The sequence below is a fragment of the Mesoplodon densirostris genome, chromosome 18 (assembly GCF_025265405.1).
Source record: "Mesoplodon densirostris isolate mMesDen1 chromosome 18, mMesDen1 primary haplotype, whole genome shotgun sequence".
Classification (NCBI taxonomy): domain Eukaryota; kingdom Metazoa; phylum Chordata; class Mammalia; order Artiodactyla; family Ziphiidae; genus Mesoplodon; species Mesoplodon densirostris.
In genome coordinates, this window is record NC_082678.1 from 17,417,659 (window position 1) to 17,439,320 (window position 21,662).

At 57.7% G+C, this 21,662-nt stretch overlaps 1 protein-coding gene across 2 annotated transcripts in view; it reads right to left on the bottom strand.

Annotated features, from left to right (window-relative positions):
* Positions 1 to 638: 638 nt before the first annotated feature.
* The window catches only part of SEPTIN9 (septin 9), a 143,233-nt gene continuing 122,209 nt past the window's right edge, over positions 639 to 21,662 (bottom strand). For both annotated transcript variants that reach the window (XM_060082627.1, XM_060082628.1), the window contains exons 3-11: positions 13,383 to 13,574; positions 11,733 to 11,861; positions 11,293 to 11,374; positions 10,882 to 11,019; positions 8,908 to 9,025; positions 7,861 to 7,956; positions 7,467 to 7,563; positions 3,529 to 3,580; positions 639 to 2,420 (exon numbers count right to left, since the gene is read on the bottom strand). In XM_060082627.1, the coding sequence (XP_059938610.1) occupies positions 2,285 to 2,420; positions 3,529 to 3,580; positions 7,467 to 7,563; positions 7,861 to 7,956; positions 8,908 to 9,025; positions 10,882 to 11,019; positions 11,293 to 11,374; positions 11,733 to 11,861; positions 13,383 to 13,574 (1,040 nt within the window). In that variant the 3' untranslated portion in view covers positions 639 to 2,284. The remainder of the gene's footprint in view (positions 2,421 to 3,528; positions 3,581 to 7,466; positions 7,564 to 7,860; positions 7,957 to 8,907; positions 9,026 to 10,881; positions 11,020 to 11,292; positions 11,375 to 11,732; positions 11,862 to 13,382; positions 13,575 to 21,662) is intronic.

Here is a 21,662-nt window from a genome sequence, read left to right on the forward strand (position 1 = left end):
CTGGACCTTCAGAGGGAGCCCGGCTCTGCCCACACCATGACCTTGGACCTCTGGCCTCCAGACTATGAGAGAACCCACTTCTGTTGCTTTAAGCCCCCCAGTTTGTGGTGATTTGTGACAGCAGCCCCAGGCCACCCCGCCACGAGGGAGAAAAGGGCTGGTGAGGCCTGCGCACAGCTAAGAATCTGGACCCGGACCCCCGGCCTCACTCCCCGGCTCTCGGGATGCAGAGAAAACCTCGCATGGCAGCCTCTTATATTCTAGCCTTTTGGGGGCCAAGTTCTCTTGGAATAAATTGGTATGAAATTATTGTTAAATATCGACCAGCTCATAGAGCTCACTGCAACAGATTTCAATTTTAACATGAAAAACATTTCCAGGGATACAGTAATAGAAGCAGCTCACAGCTCTGCCCTGTGGAAACCCTGCAAAGCCTCCTTGCAATGAATAAATTAAGATTCTCTGTTCTCTTTTCAATCATCCCCTTAAATCAGTGCTTCTAAGTCCCTGATACCTTTCTTCCCCCGCGAAAGGAGATTAAACAGTTCCCCAGAGATCCCTTTCACGCTATCTTCACATTCATCTGCACTTCCGGGGTCAGAAAAAAGAAAAAAATCCCCACTCCAGAGCCTTCCGGGTTTGCATTTGGAACATTTATTTCAGGAAATACATTTTCAACACTTTTTTATACAAAAAGAGACGAATTTCTCAAGAGGCACATAGCGAAAGGCCACTGTGGAACAGATCCCAGGGAAACTAACAATGTTTCAAAATCTGGCTACAGAGAAGGAAAGCGAAGGCATCCCGGGACGGAGGCGGGACCCCGACGCTGGAGACAGACGCGTCCTTCAACATCTTGCTTTTGGCAAAAATGGCAAGTCGGCAAGTAAACTGTTTCGCTAAGGGGTCCTTCCTCTCTTGGGTGGGGAGGGAGCGAACACACAAAGCGATGACACTTGCGCGCACGCGCACGCGTGCACACGCACGCACGCGCGCACATGCCAGGTCAGTCTGCACCCACCCCTCCCACCACATTTCTCACCAAGCCAAGGGTATGCAGATGGCCGTGCAGACGTGAAGCCCGCTCTGCAGCCCAGCAGTGGGCCGTGCACACCTGACCCCTGGCCAATCCCTCTCTGGGGGTCGTTATGATGGGCTCCGGGGTGGGGGTGGGGGTGGTGAACAGAGGCCCAGGCAAACTTAGGGCAACATAAAGTCAGGCTTCCCTGGCCTCCCACCTCCCTGGTGGCGGCATCAGCACGGCCTGGGCTGGGAGGGCTGAGTGTGCATCTGGGGTGCCCAACTGGGCATTCACTTAACCAGAGCATCTTGGGCCCAATGGATGTCTAAACAGACAGACAGACACAGGCTTCCCCAGTCACACGGGGTGAGGCAGGGCAACCACCAAGGCCACAAAGGCCACTCTGAGCGTCCCCAGCCATGGTCCCCGTGGCCCCCCACTGCCTTCGGGCACCTGCCAGCACTTCCTCCCTTAGCTTCTGCTCCAGATTCACTCACTCGGACCTTCCCAAAAACCAGGCGGGTGGGGTGCATCTTTTCCCTTCCTTTGAATCCTCAATCAAATCCCAGTGGGGGTGGGGACATGAGGGGAGATGAAGACACACCTCCCTCTCTCCGACTTGTCCCAATTTCTCGCCCAAGGGGACAGCGGGGAGAGCTGCTGGCTGCGAGGACGGCTGAGATAAAGGCACTTCCTGCTTCAGGACAGGCGCGCAGGCAGGTGGGCGGGCAGCAGCCAATGGCCTTGCCGCATCTAAGCAATTGGCAACTTGGGTCTCGTGGAATGAACTGCTCTCCCCTAGGGGCGGGGTGGGGTGCTCTGAGTTACGGCCAGGGCCACGTGGGGAGGCAGGGGCAGGCAGGGGCTCCAGGTCCACGAGGATGGCTCCATCCTCCCACGGGCACCACCCTGCCACGCCGCAGAGGCTGTGTCCGAGGGGCACCAAGAGCTGGAGGCCACTCCTCTGGCCCCGGGGCAGGGTCAGGACTGAGTCAGTGGTCCTCCCGCCCCTCCTGGACCTCAGGGATGGCCAGAGAGCCGGCCTCCACTCCGAGGACGCCCCCAGCCCGGGTCCCCGTAGTCAGCGGTCTAATGACAAACATACTCAGAGGGCACTCGTCATCTTGTTACTTGGCAGGTGTAAAGGGGCGGAGATGGAGGACACATGGAGAAAATTATATAAAATAAAACGGGGCAGGTGGGTGGGGGGAGGGTGGGGGGAGACGGAAAAGACTCGGGGTGGGGTCCCGGGACAGGCGGTGTCTACATCTCCTGGGCTTCTGGCGCCTTCTCCTCGACACCATTGGCCACAGCGCTGCTGCCCTCATGCAGACGCTTCACGCGATAGGCTTCGAAGTGGATGGTGCTGGTGATGTCCTTGATGTTCTGCATGTGTGTCCTGGGAGGGGCCGGGGGGTGGGTCTCAAGGAGGGTCACGGGCGAGGGCAGGAGGCTGGCCCTGCTCACTCGGCCTGCCCTCCACACCCCCAATCCCCACTGCTTGGCTCCCCGGGGGTCCCCCAGTGGGGCGCTTTAGCCCCACCAAGATAAACCAAGCCTGGGCAGGGGTGTGCGTGTGGGGTCTCCAGGGCAACCCCAGCTCTCTCGGTACCATGTGTTCTAACACGTCCCCCTTTCTCTGTCAACCCAGTGGCCAGTCCAGGGACCGGGGCTGAGTGCAGAGGCCCCCGGGCAGTGCGCAGGGCTGGAGTGTCCTCGCTCCAGTTTAGAAGAGCCAGGCCGGCAGCCAGGTGTGCTGGCAGGTAAGGGGCAGCGGCTTGCGGCAGGTGGCCGGGGTTGGGGGTGCTGGCACCCCGCTAGTCCTGTGTTCAACCTTCCCTCCTCTGCAGCTCAGCAGGAGAGATTTGGAAAGGACGAGTCCAAAGGGCCCAAGGTAGGCATCCTTCCTCAGCCAGGCGTTCCAGCATGGCAGGGCTGCTCCCGGAAGCCAGAGCCCCCCAACCTGGAGGCCACGAGAGATGGTCCCGTCCCTCCTATTGACATTTCCCTAGCATCCATCCTGCTGGCTGAGAAGCTGGGGGCCCCTGGTACCCTGGTGGGAGCCCCTACCTTCTCTGTTCACCTGCCCAGGCCCAGACCCACCCACCTGGCACCCTAGCGAATGGGCGGAGGATGGGCTACTCCTTGCCTGGGCTCAAGGAAACTGAAGAGGGGCCTCCACCAGGTCAGAGGACGCTGGTGGGATGGGAGCTGGGGACTCCCAACATACGCCCAGCATATGAGACCTCCGGGGGCCCTGAATCTAATGGGCTCAGGCTGCGGTGATGCAGACTCAACCCTTTTCAAGTAGAAGTAGAAAGGAATTTCACTTCTTGCTTCATTTCCAAGAAGGTGTTTTAGAAAATGGGCCTCCGAGGTCCCTCCCAGGAAGGCAGGCAGATGGGTGGGGCATGCCAGCTGCTGCTCAAGACCTCCGCCCGCTCCCACCCCTCCCTCGGCCCTGATGGAGGCCCCTCCGGCGCTGTCAGCACCAGCCCGGCTCTCACCTGATGAGGAGGTCCCGCAGGTAAGCAAACTCACAGTGCGTGGTGTTCTCGACTGCGGAGAGACAGGAGGGGCTTTAACGTCAGGCAAAGCCCCTTCCCCCCAACGCTGGGCAGGCAAGCGGAGGAGGGGTCCACCGCGCACAGGCGAGCAGTGTGCACCTTGGCTCCTGCCCTCCGGAGGGTTCTGCTCTAGCAGGGAGATGGCACCGTAACCCGGCCAAGACGGCCGCGGGGGAGAGAGCTAGGCTAAGAAGGTGGTGGTGGTGGGGCGGCTGCTATGCCAGGGGGACCGGGGGATGTCCCAGAGGAGAACTGAAGACGAGAGGGGGGCTGGGAATGGAATGAGGCAGGAATTAGGGCTGGGACTTCTCCCCCACGTGCTCAGGACACACACAAGGACACCCGTGTACAGACCAGGCACCGGGGGTGACTGTTTACGCTGAGCTCAAGAACCAGCAAAACTGAGCCGTACGCTGCCTGGGGAAGGTGCACACGAGGACACACGAGAGCCTCCCAGACTGACAAGCTGCAGAGCAGCGGATAGCTCTGGGGACACGGGAAGAGGGCAGGGAGGGGTCCCCAGGTCCCCACGGGTACCCTGGAGCATGCAGGTAATGCCTTGGGGCTGAAGCTGGTGGCAGTTACTGCCACAGTCCAGAACTACGTGGGAACACTCTGCCTGCTGTGTGGTCAGCAGGTGCTAGCACACCTTTTAAAGGGTGTTGAGTGGCATCACTTGGACTGAGGAAGGTGGGCAGAGCAGGCAGGAGAGGCTATTCTCTGCTGTTCTGTGGAGGCATCCAGCCCGGGGGACTTAATCCGACCTTCACACACCCTACGGGATAGCGACTAAGGTTCCTCTTCTGTGCTTGTAGGGAGATGGGGCTCAGAGAGCAAAAGAGATCTGCCCGGGTTCCACAGCCCGTGAGGCCTGGCTCCCTGGTCCAGGCTTCCCCATCCCAGAGCAGCAGGGCCTTTCTGAAGCTTAAAGGGGTGATGAGCCGGTAGGCAGGGCCTCCAGTGCTCCTGATTGGATTTCACTCGCCTCTTGCCCGGGCTCTGCCCTCCACACCCCTGCCCTCCTTTCTCCCCCACCCCCCACCCCTGCAGGGCTGTGCCCACACTAGAACCTTCTGCCGGCTGACTCTCACGCAGCCTTTTAATCTAACTTGGAGAAGCAGTGAGAGCTAGTGGGAAGAACAGAGCTCTGAACCTGGAATGAGTGCGTTTCTGTCGCTTCCTGGCTTAGGTAAATTATTCTGGCCTCTCTGACCCTCAGTTTCCTCATCTGTAAAATGGGGATAATAATGCCATCCACCTCTCAGGGACATGAGAGAATTAAATGAGTTAACTGTGTGCTTTATGACACCTGCCTACCTCTTAAAACATTTCAGGAGGCTTCCAAGGATGAGTAAAGTACCTCAGGACGCTGGTGTACACCAAGTCAGAGGAAGAACAAAGAACTAGGACTGGTGGGGGTGGGGATGAGGAGAAGCACTTAATAACTCTGGCTGAGGGCCAGCACAGAGTGGCCAGCTCTCTGGCCAGCTCCCAATTCACAAGGTCTCAGAGATCAAAAAAAAAAAAAAGTCCACCAGGTCCTGAGGAAGTTCAACTATTCTAAGATAGGGCAGAAATTCCCTCCAGGGCCTCATGAAGGCTGCTGGGATGTGAGAACCACCACCCCACCACTGTCTTTACAGGTTCCATGGGGCTGTTTCTCATCACCACCCTCAACGTGAGTTGGTGGCACCACAACAACGCACAGGTCATTCAATGCGTGGTATCCGGGCCAGAGCAGGAGAGGGGGACACAAAAAACCAGCCTCGCTCATTTCCTGACAATTTCCTTTACCGGCTGCATGCAGGGCCCTAGTTGGCCACCAGGGGGCAGCAGAGGCCTGTCAGCTGCCAGGCTGCCCTTCCCTGCCCCTCCTAGGTCCCCACTGGCCCTTTCTTTTTTCTTTTTTTAATTTTTTGGGGCTGCGTGCGGGATCTTGGTTCCCCGACCAGGGATCGAACCCGAGCACTCTGCAGTGGAAGCGCAGAGAACTACTGGACCACCAGGGAAGTCCCCCCCACCAACCCCGCATTGGCCCTTTCTTATCCCGAACTTCTCCACCCTCCACAACATACCTTCTCAAAAAGGTTCCTAAACAGCAAGCTTTCAGGAAGAGAGGAAACGGAAGAGGTGGAGCCAAGGCGGGATGAGCCCAGGGTGAAGCCTAATTGAGACCGCCCAGGTGGGTCAGGGAGGTAGAGGAATTTAACAATTACTCTAGGTGAAATGAGCCAGCCTGGGAGTGCTCCATTATATCAGTTTTCCTTATATCCGTTACTTAAAAGTATCTGCTTCCGGGCTTCCCTGGTGGCGCAGTGGTCGAGAGTCCGCCTGCCAGTGTAGGGGGTGCGGGTTCGTGCCTCGGTCCGGGAAGATCCCACATGCCGCGGAGCGGCTGGGCCCGTGAGCCATGGCTGCTGAGCCTGCGCGTTCAGAGCCTGTGCTCCGCAACGGGAGAGGCCACAGCAGTGAGAGGCCCGCGTACCGCAAAAAAAAAAAAAAAAAAAAAAAAAAAGTATCTGCTTCCCCAAAAGCTCCAATGGTCCCTGAGACATTCTCTCATTTTATTAAACTCTTGGCACATGGTACCCACTTTATGGATGGTGAAAGCAGGGGCCCTGGGGGATGAAGGGACATGCCCAAGGTCGTGAGCTGGGCATGGGTTGGGGTGGCAGCAGCTGGAGCTGAAAGCAACTGCTGGATTTTCTGCTTCCTTCTCTACGCTGGGCCTTTCAGCCAAGTGAACAAGGAGCAAAGTGGCCTATTTTACTCTGTTCTAAAGAGGGAGAACAGAACAGAGGCGGGGTAAAGAAATGCCCAGGTCCACCCCACCCAGGGTCATGGCCACTGTAGTGGGTTGGATTGTGTCCCCCAAACAACATCCAACTCCCAACCCTGGGCACTTGTGAATGGGACCCTATTTGGAAAAAGTCTTTGAAGGTATAATATAAGGATCTCAAGAGGGGGTCATCCTGGATTTAGAGTGGGCCCTAAGGCCAGTGACAAGTGTTCTTATAAGAAGAGGGAAAGAGGGCTTCCCTGGTGGCGCAGTGGTTGGGAGTCCGCCTGCCGATGCAGGGGACGCGGGTTCGTGCCCCAGTCCGGAAAGATCCCACATGCGGCGGAGTGGCTGGGCCCGTGAGCCATGGCCGCTGAGCCTGCGCGTCCGGAGCCTGTGCTCCGCAACGAGAGGCCACAACAGTGAGAGGCCCGCGTACCGCAAAAAAAAAAAAAGAGGGAAAGAAAGACACAGGCACACAGAGGAAGGCTGTGTGAAGACAGAGATTGCAGTGATGCGTCTACAAGCCAAGGGATGCCAAGGACAGCGGGCAGCCACCAGGAGGGCAGCAGGGAACGGATTCTCCCTCAGGGCCTCCAAAACTCAGAGGATAAACTTCTGTTTTAAGCCACCCAGACTGTGCTGGTTTGCCAGAGCAGCCCCAGAACACTAAGACGGGGCTCCCAGGAACTTCTGGGGGTAGGAAGTGGGGGGGGCATCTGGCTCTCAGCTGGACAGAGCTATAGCCCAGCCCTTTCCTAGGCCCAGAGAGGCGGGGTGATTTGTCCAGGGTCACACAGCATGCCTGTGAAACCCCAGCACCAGGAGCTAGAACTTGACAGTGCCCGTCATACCTCCTTCCTCCCTGGATATTTCCCCGCCCATGGGAGATGGGAGTGGAGGCGCAGCTCCGTCAGCTAACGGCTGTGGGCCCCAGACGAGCCACTTGCCCCCTCATTTCCCCCCAGCCGAGCGGGAACCATGGGACCCCTCGCCATGGCTAGGTGGGCAATGCAATAGATGAACGCAGCTCCCAGTCAGCAGAAGCAGCTTTTATTCTGACCTGTCTGGAGGCCCCAGACACCAGCTCAGCGATTACCTTCAATGGTGCCCCATTTGGTTTTCCTTCCAAGGATCCTCTTCCCGTTCACTTGGTATTCATGGTCACTGCCCACCACGGCAAACGGGATCATTTCCTGGGGGAAGGGCAGGCAGCATGGGTCACGTGAGCGTGCAAAGGCCAGTCCACTCCCTGGGCCCCTGGGTGGAGCTGCCCGGAGTCCAGGCCCCCAGCACTAAGACCCCTGGCCTGAGAAGGTTGCATGTGGACACTGGCACCGACTCCCCCTAGCCCAGAAAATAACATTCTCATGGCTCAAGGCCTTCCCACCCGTTTCCCCAGACACCCTGGATGGGGTGGGAAGACCCCCACCCATGTCCTCTAGCAGGAAGTGAGAGGCCTCTGGGAACAGCATCCTGGTCGGTCCACTCACTCGGAATTTCTCGTTCACCAGCCGGTCCTCTGAGTCCTCATCAAACTCCTTCTGGGGGTACACGTCGATGCCGTTGGACAGCAGGTCTGCAGTGATCTGGGGGTCCAGAGGGGAGAGATGCGGGCACCGTCCACGCAGCAAGCTGGACAAACCCAGCTTTGGGGGATCTGCTCATGCCGCACCTCCATGAAGTGAGTGGCCCCAGGCTCGGGATCAGGGGTGGGCTCGTGACACTGCTACTCTCCAGTTCTTGTGCCTCCCGCGTGGAGGAGGGGCAGCTGCAGACCTGCCTGCCAGGAGAGACGGCAGCCGCCCGAGGGACCCGGGTCTCTGTCCCTCTCTGAAGAAACTCACTCAGGCTTGCCGAATCCTCCCCTCCCTGAGCTCTACCTGGAAAGCCACTCACTGCAGCTCACCATCCTGCGCAGGTGCACCTGCTTGTGTTAAACCGTTACCACCCTTTGCAGCGACAGCTACCCATATGGATGGTGTTCAGTGATAACATCCCGGTGAACAGCTGTCATTTCTGCCCTGAGCGCAAATGCCTGGGTGCAGCTTTGGGAGCTTTCTCATTCCTTTTTCCTCCAGACACACCCATTACCAGGGCACCGTCCTCCCCTGAGCATGCTGGGAAAATCCCTGGCACCTGGGCTGTGAGCGGAGGCCCGCGGGGCGGTTTGGTGGGGGGATGGGGGTGGGGTGGGGAGGGCGGAGCTTTGGGGATTAGACTGAGGGGCCTCCTTGCTCACGCCTTCTGAGGCGGAGGCTCTGCGGGGGCCCAGGCACCTGGGTTTTTCAAGTCCCCCAGGACATGAGGCCCTGTTAGGAAGAAGCGGCCCAGGGCTCATCCTCCTGCTTGGACAGCAGCCCAAAGGGGGACAGTGGCAGAGAAGAAAGCGGCCAGCTGTCCCCCGGTGGAGACCGTCCCTTTCAGACCATCTCTTCCACCTAATAAAAACCTGGCATGTTTTGTCTGACTGCCCCTCACCCACCTCGCTCCCACAGAGGGGCAGGGGGCCAGGGGGCTGGGCAGAGATGGAGCCCTACCCGCTGTTTGAAGTAGACCCTCTCCTCCAGGGTCAGCGTGTCAGCCTTGGCGATGACTGGGACAATGTTGACCACTTTGCTCAGGCGCTTCATGAACTCGATGTCCAGGGGCCTGAGGCTGGAGCACAAGGACATGGATGAGGGTGTGGCTGGAGGGACGCGGGAAACGGGGGGCAGGAACGAGGGAGGGGGGCCTACTCCAGCCTGGATGGAGCTGAGGGAGGCCCTTGGGGTGCCTGCAGGGGCTCCCAGGTGGGTGCACGCCGACAAGGTCAAGGCTGTGGGGTGAGGGTTCCAGCCAAGCCAGGAGCGAGGGGCAGGAAAAGGAAACGGGCTCCTGGGACACACGGAGCCCGGGCAGCAGGGGACGGAGGGGCAGGCCTGCTCCGAGCACCCCCGTGCACGAGTTCCCAAAGCCCCAAGTGTGTCCACTCGGAGAAGCGCTGCCGCGGCCACCGGCTCAGGTGGCCATCGTGCCGTGGGTCCTCGATACGGGGGAGAGGAAGGAGGGATGGGAGCTCGCTCGGCACCCCCTCCCGGGACGGGCTGGGAGGCTGCTCTCTGGGGCGGTCCCAGCCCCCCGCCCACAGGCTCCAGTGCGCCTGAGATCTGACGTGGAGAGAGGCTTACCCTCCAGCCCCTCCCTGCCCCCCACCGACTCGAAACCTCTTCTCAGCGGGTGTGTGGGCAGGGCCGTAGGACCCCCGAATGGCGGGCACCGCATTCCCACCAGGAGCAGAGGTGCGTCTGCTCTCCTCCCCCGACAAGGGTCGGTCAGTCGCAGACATGGGGTGGGGCTGAGGCGGGTTCCGGGAGGAAGTCCGAACGAGGAGGGCGAGGGGCCGCCCCAGCCCCACGGGCCCGGGACCCGAGAGAGGGGACGGCACAGCGCCCAGCTGGGTCCCTGTGGAAGCAGCAGTGCCCACCCTCAGCTCGCCGGCCGGCTCTGCTTCCCAGCGTCGGCCTCAGTGGAGCAAAGCCTGGACCAGCTGGACCAGCTGCCGTGGGGCCCATGGCTGAGCCCGCTGTCCCCCAGAGGGAGAAGCTCGGCCACGGTCCCTGCTCTGGTGCCGGGCCTGCTCGCCCCTGAGCGGACCCTCGCTGCGGGCAGCTCGGGCACTCGGCCTGCCGCCTCCTGCCGGGCTCCTTCCTGGACGTGCCTGCGGGGCTGAGGCCCCCGACCCCTGGGCGCCCTGCTCCGAGTAGAACCGAGGGTAGAACAGCCAGAAAGAGCCAGAGCCTCAGGCTGTGGTGACCAGCAGGGCGCCGGGCCCCAGCTCTCCCTCTCCGTCCACCCACGCTGGAGGGTGTCCACCAGCGGGTAGAAAGGCACCAAGGTATCTGGTGCAGACAGAGCCACAGGGAACCAAGGACAAAGGGTCTACGAGGCCATCAAGAGCCCAGCTGCCCTCACAGGGGACACCACCCCTGCTCAAAGGAGGCAAGGAGACCCCCCCCCCAACCCCTGCTCCGGGGCACCCACCGCAGGCCAGTCTCGCTGACCTGTGCGTGCACCTCTAGCTGCAGACAGAACCCGCAGGAGAAAACAGCTCTCACCAAGGTGGCCTTGACTGACAGCCCTCATCCAGCCCTGCCAGGGGCCAAGCCCGTTCTCTGTGCTTTAAACCCTCCTGGTGGTCCCCGCCGGGGACTGTTATCACATCATCATCACCCCCCTTAGGGACCGGCAGCCACCCTGGAAGAGCAGGTAAGTGCTAAGGACACACAGCTGGAGTCTTAACCCGCCTGCCAGGGCTACCCGAACGGCCAGCCTGAGAAGGCAAGTCCAGGCCCCGAACCATCCTGGGCCCGCCTGGTCCTCCACCCTCCCAGGCAAGCTGGGTGGTGGACAAGTGGGTGGGACGTGGTATGGGGGCAGAGGGAGACTGGGGCACACAGGCTGCCGACCACGGCCCACCCAGCCCTTCTGCACTCAGGGCAGCCCTGCCCCGGGCCTCGGCTGTGTGCACCTACGAGTGGCCGGTGGCGGGGATGAAGTACAGGCAGCAGTGGACGCGCGTGTCTGGGATGCGCTTCTTCCGGTTGATGTTGACCTCCTCCTGCAGGTACTTCTCGTACTGGTCATTGATGAACTTCATGATGGGCTGCCAGCTGCATGGAGAGGCCCCAGTCAGCTTGCACACGGGACCCCCACCACCCAAGCTGGGGGGCAGGCCCCCGTCCCCACCCGCAGGTCCGTAATTCCCCAAGTCCCAGCCCAACGCCCGTACACGTGTGGAGGTGTCCGACATTCTGAGCAGGGCATAGACCCGCGCTAGCCTCCCATGCTGACCTTTGACCTCAGGGGTCGGGGGGAAGGGCGAGATTCCCAGCAGCCCCATTAGGGCTCTTCCACCCCGGGAAGCGGCCCCCGGAGCCCCTCACCAGTTCTCATTGTTGATGTGGTCCCCAAACCCCGGCGTGTCGATGACCGTCAGCTTCATGCGGACACCCTTCTCCTCGATATCTGCACAGAATCCCAGCCCCACACCGAGCTCAGGGGGAGACCCAGGCTCCCTGACCACCCTGCCCCAAAGAAGCCCACTTGGAGCGCGCCCAGGGTGATGCCAGCCTGCAGCAGTAAAGTCCAGCAGAGCTGATGACACTTATTCTGGGCACCCCCTGCCCATGATTTTTGGTGGAAAACTCGGCTATCTCCAGGGGGCTCTGACCAGGGCCCGCAGGGGTCCTGGAGAGCAGCCCCGACCCCTCACCCTTCACCCTGAGTCTCAACGTGCCCAGAGGTGTTGCCGAGGGTCACCAACTCAGGGGACCTGAGGTACCCGACTGGGCATCCCTCTCCCCAGCCCCCACCCGGCACTCACCGTGTGTGATGGACTTGATCTCGATGGTCTTAGGGATGCGTTCCTCCGAGGTGGGCTGCACTGACTTCCGGCTGATCTTGGATTTGAAGAGGGTGTTGATCAAGGTGGACTTTCCCAAGCCGCTCTGCCCTGGGGAGAGAACGGGGCTGCTTGGCGTGGCGCTCCAGAGAGGGCAGGTCACGGGCCTGCGATGCAGTGATGCCTGGGCGTCGCCCCCCAGCACACCTTGGTTGGGGGTGGGTCAGGGGGAGGTCAGGAGGCAGGAGGGTGCCCGGGTGGTGGCCGAGCTCTCACAGTGCGTTGTGGCAGAGCAGGACACGGACCCCTCGCCTTCTGACCACAGGGATGGTCAAACTGCCCCATGCGAGGTCCCGGGGTGCCCGGGAGGAGCTGAGATGCAAAGCTGAGATGCAGAGGCAAAGTGGGGGGCTGGCCCCTCCAGTGCAGCTCCACTCTTAGCCGTTGGGCATACTGGGATCGACGTGGGGTTTGAAGGAAAAGCCCTACAGAGCCCCCCACCCTAGGACCTCAGGATGGAGGGTCTGCATCCCCCGGGGCCGGGCTGCCCACACTGTGGGGCTCCAGTCCAAAGCCCTGGGGGCCGGGCTCCCCGCATCCCAGGATCATCTCGGTTGAAGAGTTGGCACACTCAGCACACACAGCCTGCAGCCAAGTGACCGCTAGGCTCCATAAAGGTCACTGCTGCAGTTCTTCCTGGCACAGGAGGCCTGACCGGGCCTCTGGATGGTGGGCCAAGGGCAGGGACAGCGCTGACCAGTGCCCACATCAACAGACCTGGCAGCTGAGGGGCCAGTGAGCCCCCGGGGCATCAGCCGCCCCCCGGTGTGGCCCCAGAAGCGATTCTGGCCTGGTTGTGAGCCCAAACCTCACGTCACCCACAGTCCCCTCCTACAGCAAGAGGGACGAGGGGAGAGAACACAACAGGGAGGGGACCTGGACTCAGTCGTGACTGGAAGGCCCCTCCTGCTCTACATCACCCTGAACCTAGGGTCTGCCTGGCTGCTGCTGCCCCACGTCCCGCCCACGCAGCCCTCGCTGTGCCCCAGGCACTGTCCTAAGAGCGGCAGTTTAACCCTCACAACCAGGTGCCGTCATTAGCCCATCAGACAGATGAGAAAAACTGAGGCCAAGTCCAGACTGAGGATTAGAAGCAGCAGTCCAGCTCCAGGGCCCCAGCCAGGGCCTTCCAACATCGGGGGTTAATAGCAGCAATGGCCACTGACGCTTATAAGATGCCTACTATGCACCAGGCACACCTCAGCACCATGCACATGTGCACACACATGCACGCACACACATGCATGCACCCGCACATGCATGCACACAGGCTCACACACTCCAGACTTGGAGCCCCAATCACTTTGCCTCTGCGCTGAGCTGGCTTTAGGCCATGGTAACCAACGTTATTTTTAAAAATTGAATCACACTGATTTTCCAACTTTGATAACCTTTCAAGGAAAAGTGTGGATCCCCCAGAGGGTGGCGTCAGGAATCCCTGGCCTGAGCTGTTTACCAGCCCGAGGACTGGCCCTTCTCCTCATCCATCTCCCCTTCTGCCCAATGGTTTTGTGTCCCCACCGAGCTCAGGCCCGGGGGCAAGCTGAGCAGTGGTGGGGACCGGGGACTCACCGACCACCATGATGTTGAACTCAAAGCCCTGCTTCATGGCCTTCCTGCGCATCTGCTCCAGGATGGAGTCGATCCCCACATAGCCGAAGTCCACGGGGGCCTTCTCATTCCTCTGCGCGGGCGGCTGCTTGAGCCCGGCGTCTCTGGGGGTGTCGGCCATGTCGCCAACGCTGCCGGGACCTGCCTCGGTGGCTGCGGGATGAGGAGCGGGCGCGTTAGGGGGTCACAGGGGGCACATGCAGGCGTCTGCTAAGCCCCCACATCCTCAGGTGGGGAAACTGAGGCTCAGCTGCCCGGGAGACCCCTGAGAAACGCCCCGGAGCTGGAGCCGGAGGCCCAAGTTGTCCTGCAGCCACTCAACTTGGCCCACAGAGCCTCACTCCAGTTCTCAAGCCACCAGCCCTGCCTAGGCTGGGGCCCTCCGCTAGGCTCCAGGGCAGGGCTGACCCCTGAACCCTCCTCTGTCTCACCTGAGCTGCACCCAGGAGAACTAGCCTGAGCACGGCAGGGAGCGCTCTTTGCCCCCCACCCTCCTGCCCTGTGCCCGGGGCACCCAGGTGGGCCCCCCCATCTCCTTCACTTTTGGCCCCAACACCTGCTGCAGCCTGACGGCCAAAGGGGCCCTGGGGGTCAAACAGCCAGTGTTTGGGTGAACCCATGAGCCAGGACAAAGGAGAGGACAGCCCTCTGAAGGAAGGATAGAGGGGGCCGGCACTGGCTCCGTCCCAGCTACCAGCCAACAGCCCTGGGGCGGCGGGAGCGCTGGGACGAGGGGCGTTCTTTCGAGGCAGGAGGGCCTGGATGCAGTGCGAGCTCCTCCGGGCCCAGCGTTCCTGGGAGATGGCGGGAAGGAGAGGGCCCCAGGCAGCACCTGGGGGCACTGCCCCCGCCTCCCCTCCTTGGACTGGATCCAGGTGGCCGTCTTCTCTCTGGCCGCCCAGCACCTGTGGGCCTCACACCCACAGGCCAGGAGGAGGTTTTGCTTTCATATCTGCGGACAGGCAGACGTGGCTGAGCTGCTCGAAATACCTCAAGCTTCTGCGGTCTATAGGTTAGAGCCTGCCTCCTTTCTTCCCGGGCTGCCCTCAAGAATCCACATGCCCAGGTTGGAGGTCTGGGGGTGGGGGCATGCCACCCAGAAGGCCCCCAGTGGGGACCTGAGGTGCACCCGGCCAGCAGGGCTGGTCAGGGCACTCAGGATGGTGCAGGTTCCCCACCAGGGTCCGGCTGGAGCACTTTGCCACGTCCCACTGAGCCCCCGACGTGGCACATGCCCAGGCCACACCCTCCCCGGCTGGCACCCCAGCTCCCCTTCCCTGCCCCCTTGGGTCCAAGCTCTTCCCACTAAGGAGGATTTTCGGCTTCATCCTACCTCCCAGGAAGGATCACCGTCTCTCCTCCTGGGGCACCCTGAGCTCATGGGAAGCGACCACACAGCGAGTCCAGATGCCTCCCCCGGCCCTGCGAGCCCCTCCCGCCAGCCCTTGGGGAGAGGCTGTTGGTTCCCTGGGCATCGGCTCTGGGTGCCCCATGCTCCTGGGGGCATGCCCCACCGCCAGGGTGGGCAAGCAGCCTTCCCAAACATGCCCTCCTGCCCACCCCCTCCGACCCTGCCCCAGGAAGCAGCAGGACACAGGTCGCCAGGTCAGGAAGGTCACTGGCTGAGCTTTCAGATAAACTGCCTTTCCACTTCCTGGGGAAAAAACCGGACTCTACCCGGTCCCCAAGCTCGCACCTCTGCAGCCATATCTGTCTTCAGGAGCGTCAGAGGGAGCCGAGATGGGGGCCAGCACCCTCACCTCCCACGCCCAGGCCCAGGCCAGTAAGACAGGAAAGATGACAGGCACCGTTTGCTTACAAATCCGAGAAATTGGGGTGTTGCTGGTTCATCCTCAAGTCAGCCAGTAACTTCCCCATCTCCTCCGCCCTTGGCCAAGCACAGCCATTCCTGCTTCACGGAATGGGGGTGCTGAGCAAGTAACATAATGCATATAAAAGTGCCAGGGGTTGCCAGGGGGCCCACACATCTCTCCTAACAACAGGCTGATGCTTGAGGCTTCGGTTCCAGGTCCACCCCCACTACCGCCCTAGGCCAGGGAAAGGCAAAGGGCCCAGGAGGCAAGGACCCCCTCCTCCCTGCATGGCCCGGAAGGCCTGTGCCTCCCTTGCCTCTTCAGAAACACTCTGCCCCGGGCTCCGGCATCTTTAAATAAACAAAGACCAGAGCTGCATCTGGCCTGAACGTGTGGCTTTGGGGCTGTTTCCTGGAGACAGACATGGGGCCTTGTCTTTCAGGACGGCAGTTCAGCCCTGCCCCACGTGACCGAAAATTGCTTCCATCTGTCTGTGGGTCTGGGAGCCATTCTGCCCGGGACTGGGCCAGCCCCCCACCCCACCCCTACATCTCCCTCCATCCCTCACCCCCTCCCGAGCAGCACGGCGGGGGTGGGTGGGGGGCGTCCCCTGAACCCCCTCACTTCCCTCCACGGGCCCTGGGAGCAGCAGAGTGAGAGAGACTCCAGCCGGCCCCTCCACAGGCACCAACATCCACTGCAGAAACTCAAACCAAAGCAAACATCCTGCCCACCAGGGCCCTGCTTGAGAAATAATCATAAAAACATGACAAGCACCATCCCTCCCGCTGAGGGAAAGGCATGGCCTTTTGCACAGGTGAGGGTACATTCCTACAAGGTCCTTCCTCCTCTGGGAGGCCCCCTGGTGGCCAACCCCAATTGTGCCCACCCAGATGGCCCACAGACATGGGACCCTCCCTCTATGCCCACCCAGCCAGGAGGCTTTGGGGTCTGCCTTCAGGACCCCGCGGGCGAGAGTAGAGGCTCGCCCAGAGATGCTGTCTGTGACCCTTGCAGGCCCCTGGGGCTCCAGCCGGCTGGATGGGACGGCAGAGACTGGCGACTCCAGTACCATCCAGTGTGGCAGCCACGTGTGACTTTTCAAAAATTGTGATAAAATATGCATAACACAAAATGTACCATCTTAACCAATTTTAAGTGTGCAGATCAGGAGTGTTAAGTCCATTCATGTTGTGCACCCAAGCTCTCATCTTTTTTTTTTTTTTTGCGGTACGCGGGCCTCTCTCACTGTTGTGGCCTCTCCCGTTGCGGAGCACAGGCTCCGGAAGCGCAGGCTCAGCGCCCATGGCTCACGGGCCTATCCGCTCTGCGGCATGTGGGATCTTCCCGGACTGGGGCATGAACCCATGTCCCCTACATCGGCAGGCGGACTCTCAACCACTGTGCCACCAGGGAAGCCCTCAACTCATCTTGCAAAACTGAAACTGTCCTCATTAAGCACGAACTCCCCAGTCCCCATTCTACTTTCTGTCTCTGTGAATGTAACTACTCTGGGTAGCCCATATTAAGTGGACTCATACAGTATTTGTCTCTTTGTGACTGGCTTGTTTCACTGAGCTAAATGCCCTCAAGGTTCATCCATGTTGTAGCACGTGTCAGGATTTCCTTCCTTTTGAGGGCTGAGTAATATTCCACCGTATGGATGGACCACCGTTTGCCTTCCCATTCATTCCTTGATGGATACTTGGGTTGCTTCTATGTTTCAGCTTCTGTGAATAGTGCTGCTGGGAACATGGGTGTACAAATATCTCCTCGAGACCCTGCTTTCAAACCTTTCGGGTGTAAACCCAGAAGTGGGATTGCTGGGTCAAATGGTAATCGTATGTTTAATTTTTTGCAGAATCACCAACTGTTTTCACATGAGACTGGCATGCTTGAAATACACCTGGTCCAACGGAGGATCAGAATTTTTTATTTTATTTTATTTTAATTAATTTCAAATAAAGAATGACACATGGCATACGGCAACTATACTGGACAGCACAGAATTCTTGTCCAACCTACTCATTTTGCAAATGAGGAAACTGAGGTCCCCAGAGTGATTTTTTTCTGAAATGCATTGGAAGCGGTCTGGCCAACCTGAGACCTTCACTGAATTTAATCAGCCCTGTAACTTCACATTCACTCCTGTGATATTTGATTAATATCCATGTCCCCCCACAGACCGTGAGCTCCAGTGACTATGGCAGTGACATGTATGGATCCCCACTGAGCCTCCAGAGACCTACAAGGAGGGGACACTCAACCAATACTCCTGAATGAATGGGGTCTTAGGAGTCTCCCTTCAGCGTGGGGTTGGGGGCACAGGGAGGAGGGCTGTGCTGCCCCAGGCTGCCTGCAGACCCTCCACGAAGGCCAGACGCCACCTCCTGACCCGCCCCCCAAGACCTGTGTCCAATCCACCTCCTCCAGTGACCTGCCTGCAGCTGAGGCCTCAGGCCTCACCTTCTTCCCCATGGCCCTGTTACCTGTTTTTGTTTCACACCCAAACTTCATCAAATGCTATTAATAGGAAAGGGAAGTTCTTAACAGAAAAATAAGAGGTTTCACATTTATGTCCAAGGTGACTCTCACTTCAGGAAAGTAGAGCAAGAGGGAGCCCTGGTCTTTAAATGTGGAAAACTCACGCTCAGAGAAGTTAAGTAACTTATCCAAGGTCACACAGCACGAGCTGCTGCTACTTTTCACTGCTCCTACTTGGGAACCCCTTGGGAAAGGGGATGGCAGGGGTGGGGGGTGTGGTGTGTGGCCCACCGTATCCCCTCCTTCCCAGAGCCACACTCTGAGGACGTAATGTAGGTTTGCGGTGGGGGTGGTGAACCCTGGGGCAGCCTCACCCCTGCTCCACGGGGTCGGCCACTCTGGGTCAATTGCTCTCTCCCCAGGCTCCCAGGCCCAGGGCAACATCCCTGCCCACCACAGCACCACCCTCCTCTGGGGAAGAAAAGCCCAAGTGACCACCTGGGGTTGGGGGTGGGGTGGGGGTGACCTTAACACGCCAGTTTACGCCTTCCCTCCACTTCCTAATCACTTTCTTTACTGCAGTAACAGACACAACATACAACCTTGACCATTTCAACCATGTTAAGTGTTTGAGTCCGCGTCATTAAATACATTCAGGATGGCACGTAACCACCACCACTACCCACCTCCAAACGCCTTCGTCATCCTGGACAGAAGCTCTGAGCCCATCCAACACTAACTCCCCCCTCCCCCTATAGCCTCTGTTCTACGTTCTGTCTCTGTGAATCAGGCTCCACTGGGAACCTCATAAAAGTTGAGTCATGCTGTATTTGTCCTTTCGTGTCAGGCTTCTTTCACTGAGCATAATGTCCCCGAGGTTCCTCCCTGTTGCAGCCTGTGTCACAGTTTCATTCCTTTTTACGTCTAAATAGTACTTCATTGTTTATCCATTCATCTGTCCATGTACGCTTAAGTGGTTTTCACCTTTTGACTATGATGCATGATATTGCTATGAACATGGGTGGACATGTGTCTGTTTTGAGTCCCTGCTTTCAATTTTTCCGGTATCCGGCCTAATTATTAACAGAACCCAGGTGGTGCTCAGAAAGGCTGAAGTTTGGACAATAGGTGACACGGTCATCCTGCAGTCAAAGTGAGGTGCAGCGCCCCCTGAAGGCTTCGAGGCCAGGAACCAGGGGCCTCAGGTTCTCGTCCTGGCTCCACGTGGTCCTCTGCAGGTCCCTCCAGCCTGCCCTGCACTGCCCCCCCACAGCTCCTAGCCCACAATCTCCTCAAACCCGAGGCCATGGCTCGCTCAGCGGTACCCCCAATCCTAGCCCAGGGAGTGGCACAAAGTAGCTATTCGAGAAATACCTAAAAGGTCCACCCACAGATGAAAGGATAAACACAATGTGGTAAATCCACACAATGGAATATGAGCCATGAAAAGCACTGACGTAATTAGAGAAATGCAAACCAAAACTGCAATGAGGTATCACCTTACACCGGTCAGAATGGCCATCACCAAAAAATCTACAAATAAATGCTGGAGAGGGTGTGGAGAAAAGGGAACCCTCCTACACTGTTGGAGGGTTTATCAATGTGAATTGATACAGCCACTATGGAGAACAGTATGGAGGTTCCTTAAAAAACTAAAAACAGGTGGGAGGGAGGGAGACGCAAGAGGGAAGGGATGTGGGAACAGATGTATATGTATGACTGATTCACTTTGTTATAAAGCAGAAACTAATAAAAAAAAAAAGACGGGAATAATAATAAAAAAAAAAAAAACTAAAAACAGAACTACCATATGACCCAGCAATCCCACTACTGGGCATATACCCTGAGAAAACCATAACTCAAAAAGAGTCATGTACCACAATGTTCATTGCAGCACTGTTTACAATAGCCAGGTCATGGCAGCAACCTAAATGTCCATCGACAGATGAATGGATAAGGAAGATGTGGCACATATATATACAATGGAATATTACTCAGCCATAAAAAGAAATGAAACTGAGTGAAACTCATTTGCAGTGAGGTGGATGGACCTAGAATCTGTCATACAGAGTGAAGTAAGTCAGAAAGAGAAAAACAAATACCGTATGCTAACACATATATATGGAATCTAAAAAAAAAACAAACGGTTCTGAAGAACCCAAGGGTAGGACAGGAATAAAGACGCAAATGGACTTAAGTACACGGGGAGGGGGAAGGGTAAACTGTGACAAAGTGAGAGAGTGGCATGGACATATATACACTATCAAATGTAAAATAGATAGCTAGTGGGAAGCAGCCGCATAGCACAGGGAGATCAGCTCGGTGCTTTTGACCACCTAGAGGGGTGGGATAGGGAGGATGGGAGGGAGACGCAAGAGGGAGGGGATATGGGGATATATATATACGTATAGCTGATTCACTTTGTTAAACAGCAGAACCTAACACAACAATGTAAAGCAATTATACTCCAATAAAGATGTTAAAAAAAAGCACTGATGTCTTAGATGAATGAATAAAGGATACGTGGCATAGGTATACAATGGAATACTACTCAGCCATAAGAAAAGAATAAAATAATGCCATTTGCAGCAACGTGGATGGACCTAGAGATTATCACACTAAGGGAAGTAAGTCAGACAAAGACAAATATCATGATATCACTTTTACATGGAATCTAAAAAAAATGATACAATGAACTAACTTATTTACAACAAAGAAACAGACCCATAGACATAGAAAACAAATTTATGGTTACCAAAGGGGAAAGGGTCGGGGAGGGAAGCAGGGATAAATTAAGAGTTTGGGATTAGCAGATACAAACTGCTAATAAATAAAATAGATAAACAACAAGGTCATACCGTAGAGCACAGGGAACTATATTCGATACCCTGTAATAAAGTAAAATGGAAAAGAATCTGAAAAAGAATATATATATATGCTAAAGAATATATTTATGTAAAAACTGAATCCCTTTGCTGTACACCAGAAATGAACACAACATTGTAAATTAACCATACTCCAAAAAAAAAAAAAATTAAAAAAAAAAAGCACTGATGTCCTGACAGGCTACAACAGATGAACCTTGAAAACATTATGCACAATGAAAGAAGCCAGACGTGAAAGGCCACATACGGTATGAGTCCATTTAAATGAAATGTCCAGAAGAGGCAAATCCATAGAGACAGAGAGTAGGTGCGTGGCTGCCAGGGGCTGCGCCATCATGACCATGGGATTTCCTTTTGGGTGATAAACCTGCTCTGGAACTAGGTAACGATGACGGCTTTTCAACATTGTGAAGAGCCGCTGACGCACGCGCTCAATGGGTGAATTGTATGGGACGGGGATTATATCTCAATGAGCTGTTATGTTACGACAAAAATGAAGACGCTGCTGGCAGAGATGGATTGAAAAGAACCCACTGTGCCCATGAGTGCCCACCAGCCAGCTGTACAACTGGAGGACAGCTGAGGCCCAGACGCCCCCACTCAGGCCTGAGGTTGTTCCACACCCCCCGTGCTGTCTGGCCGTGGAAGCAGCCCGTCATCTCCCAGCAAGGATGTCCGGACCAGCCAGAGGAAACCCTGGCACTTTCTCTCCACAGGCCGCCATCTTGAGCCCAGGCCCACGTCCCTGGTGGGGAGCCCTTGTCCCCACAGGCTGGTGGCAGCTGGTCCCGCCGGTGATGGGGCTGCCCTCTCCTCGCCCTCTCCTTCCCCACAGGGCCCTGCTGGGCCGCCTGTTCTAGGAGTTGACGGTGGGGGTCGGTGCTTCTAAATCGGGGAGGCAGGAGTCCCATCCTCTTCCACACGCCTTCACAGGGGCTGTATGTCACCAGCACCAGCTTCGGACTTCTGCTCCAAATGAGAAATTCTCCCCCCGCCCCCAGGGCTGGGATCGCTGTCTGCGGCTCGCCGGGGACCGGGGCGGTGGGACACACATCTGG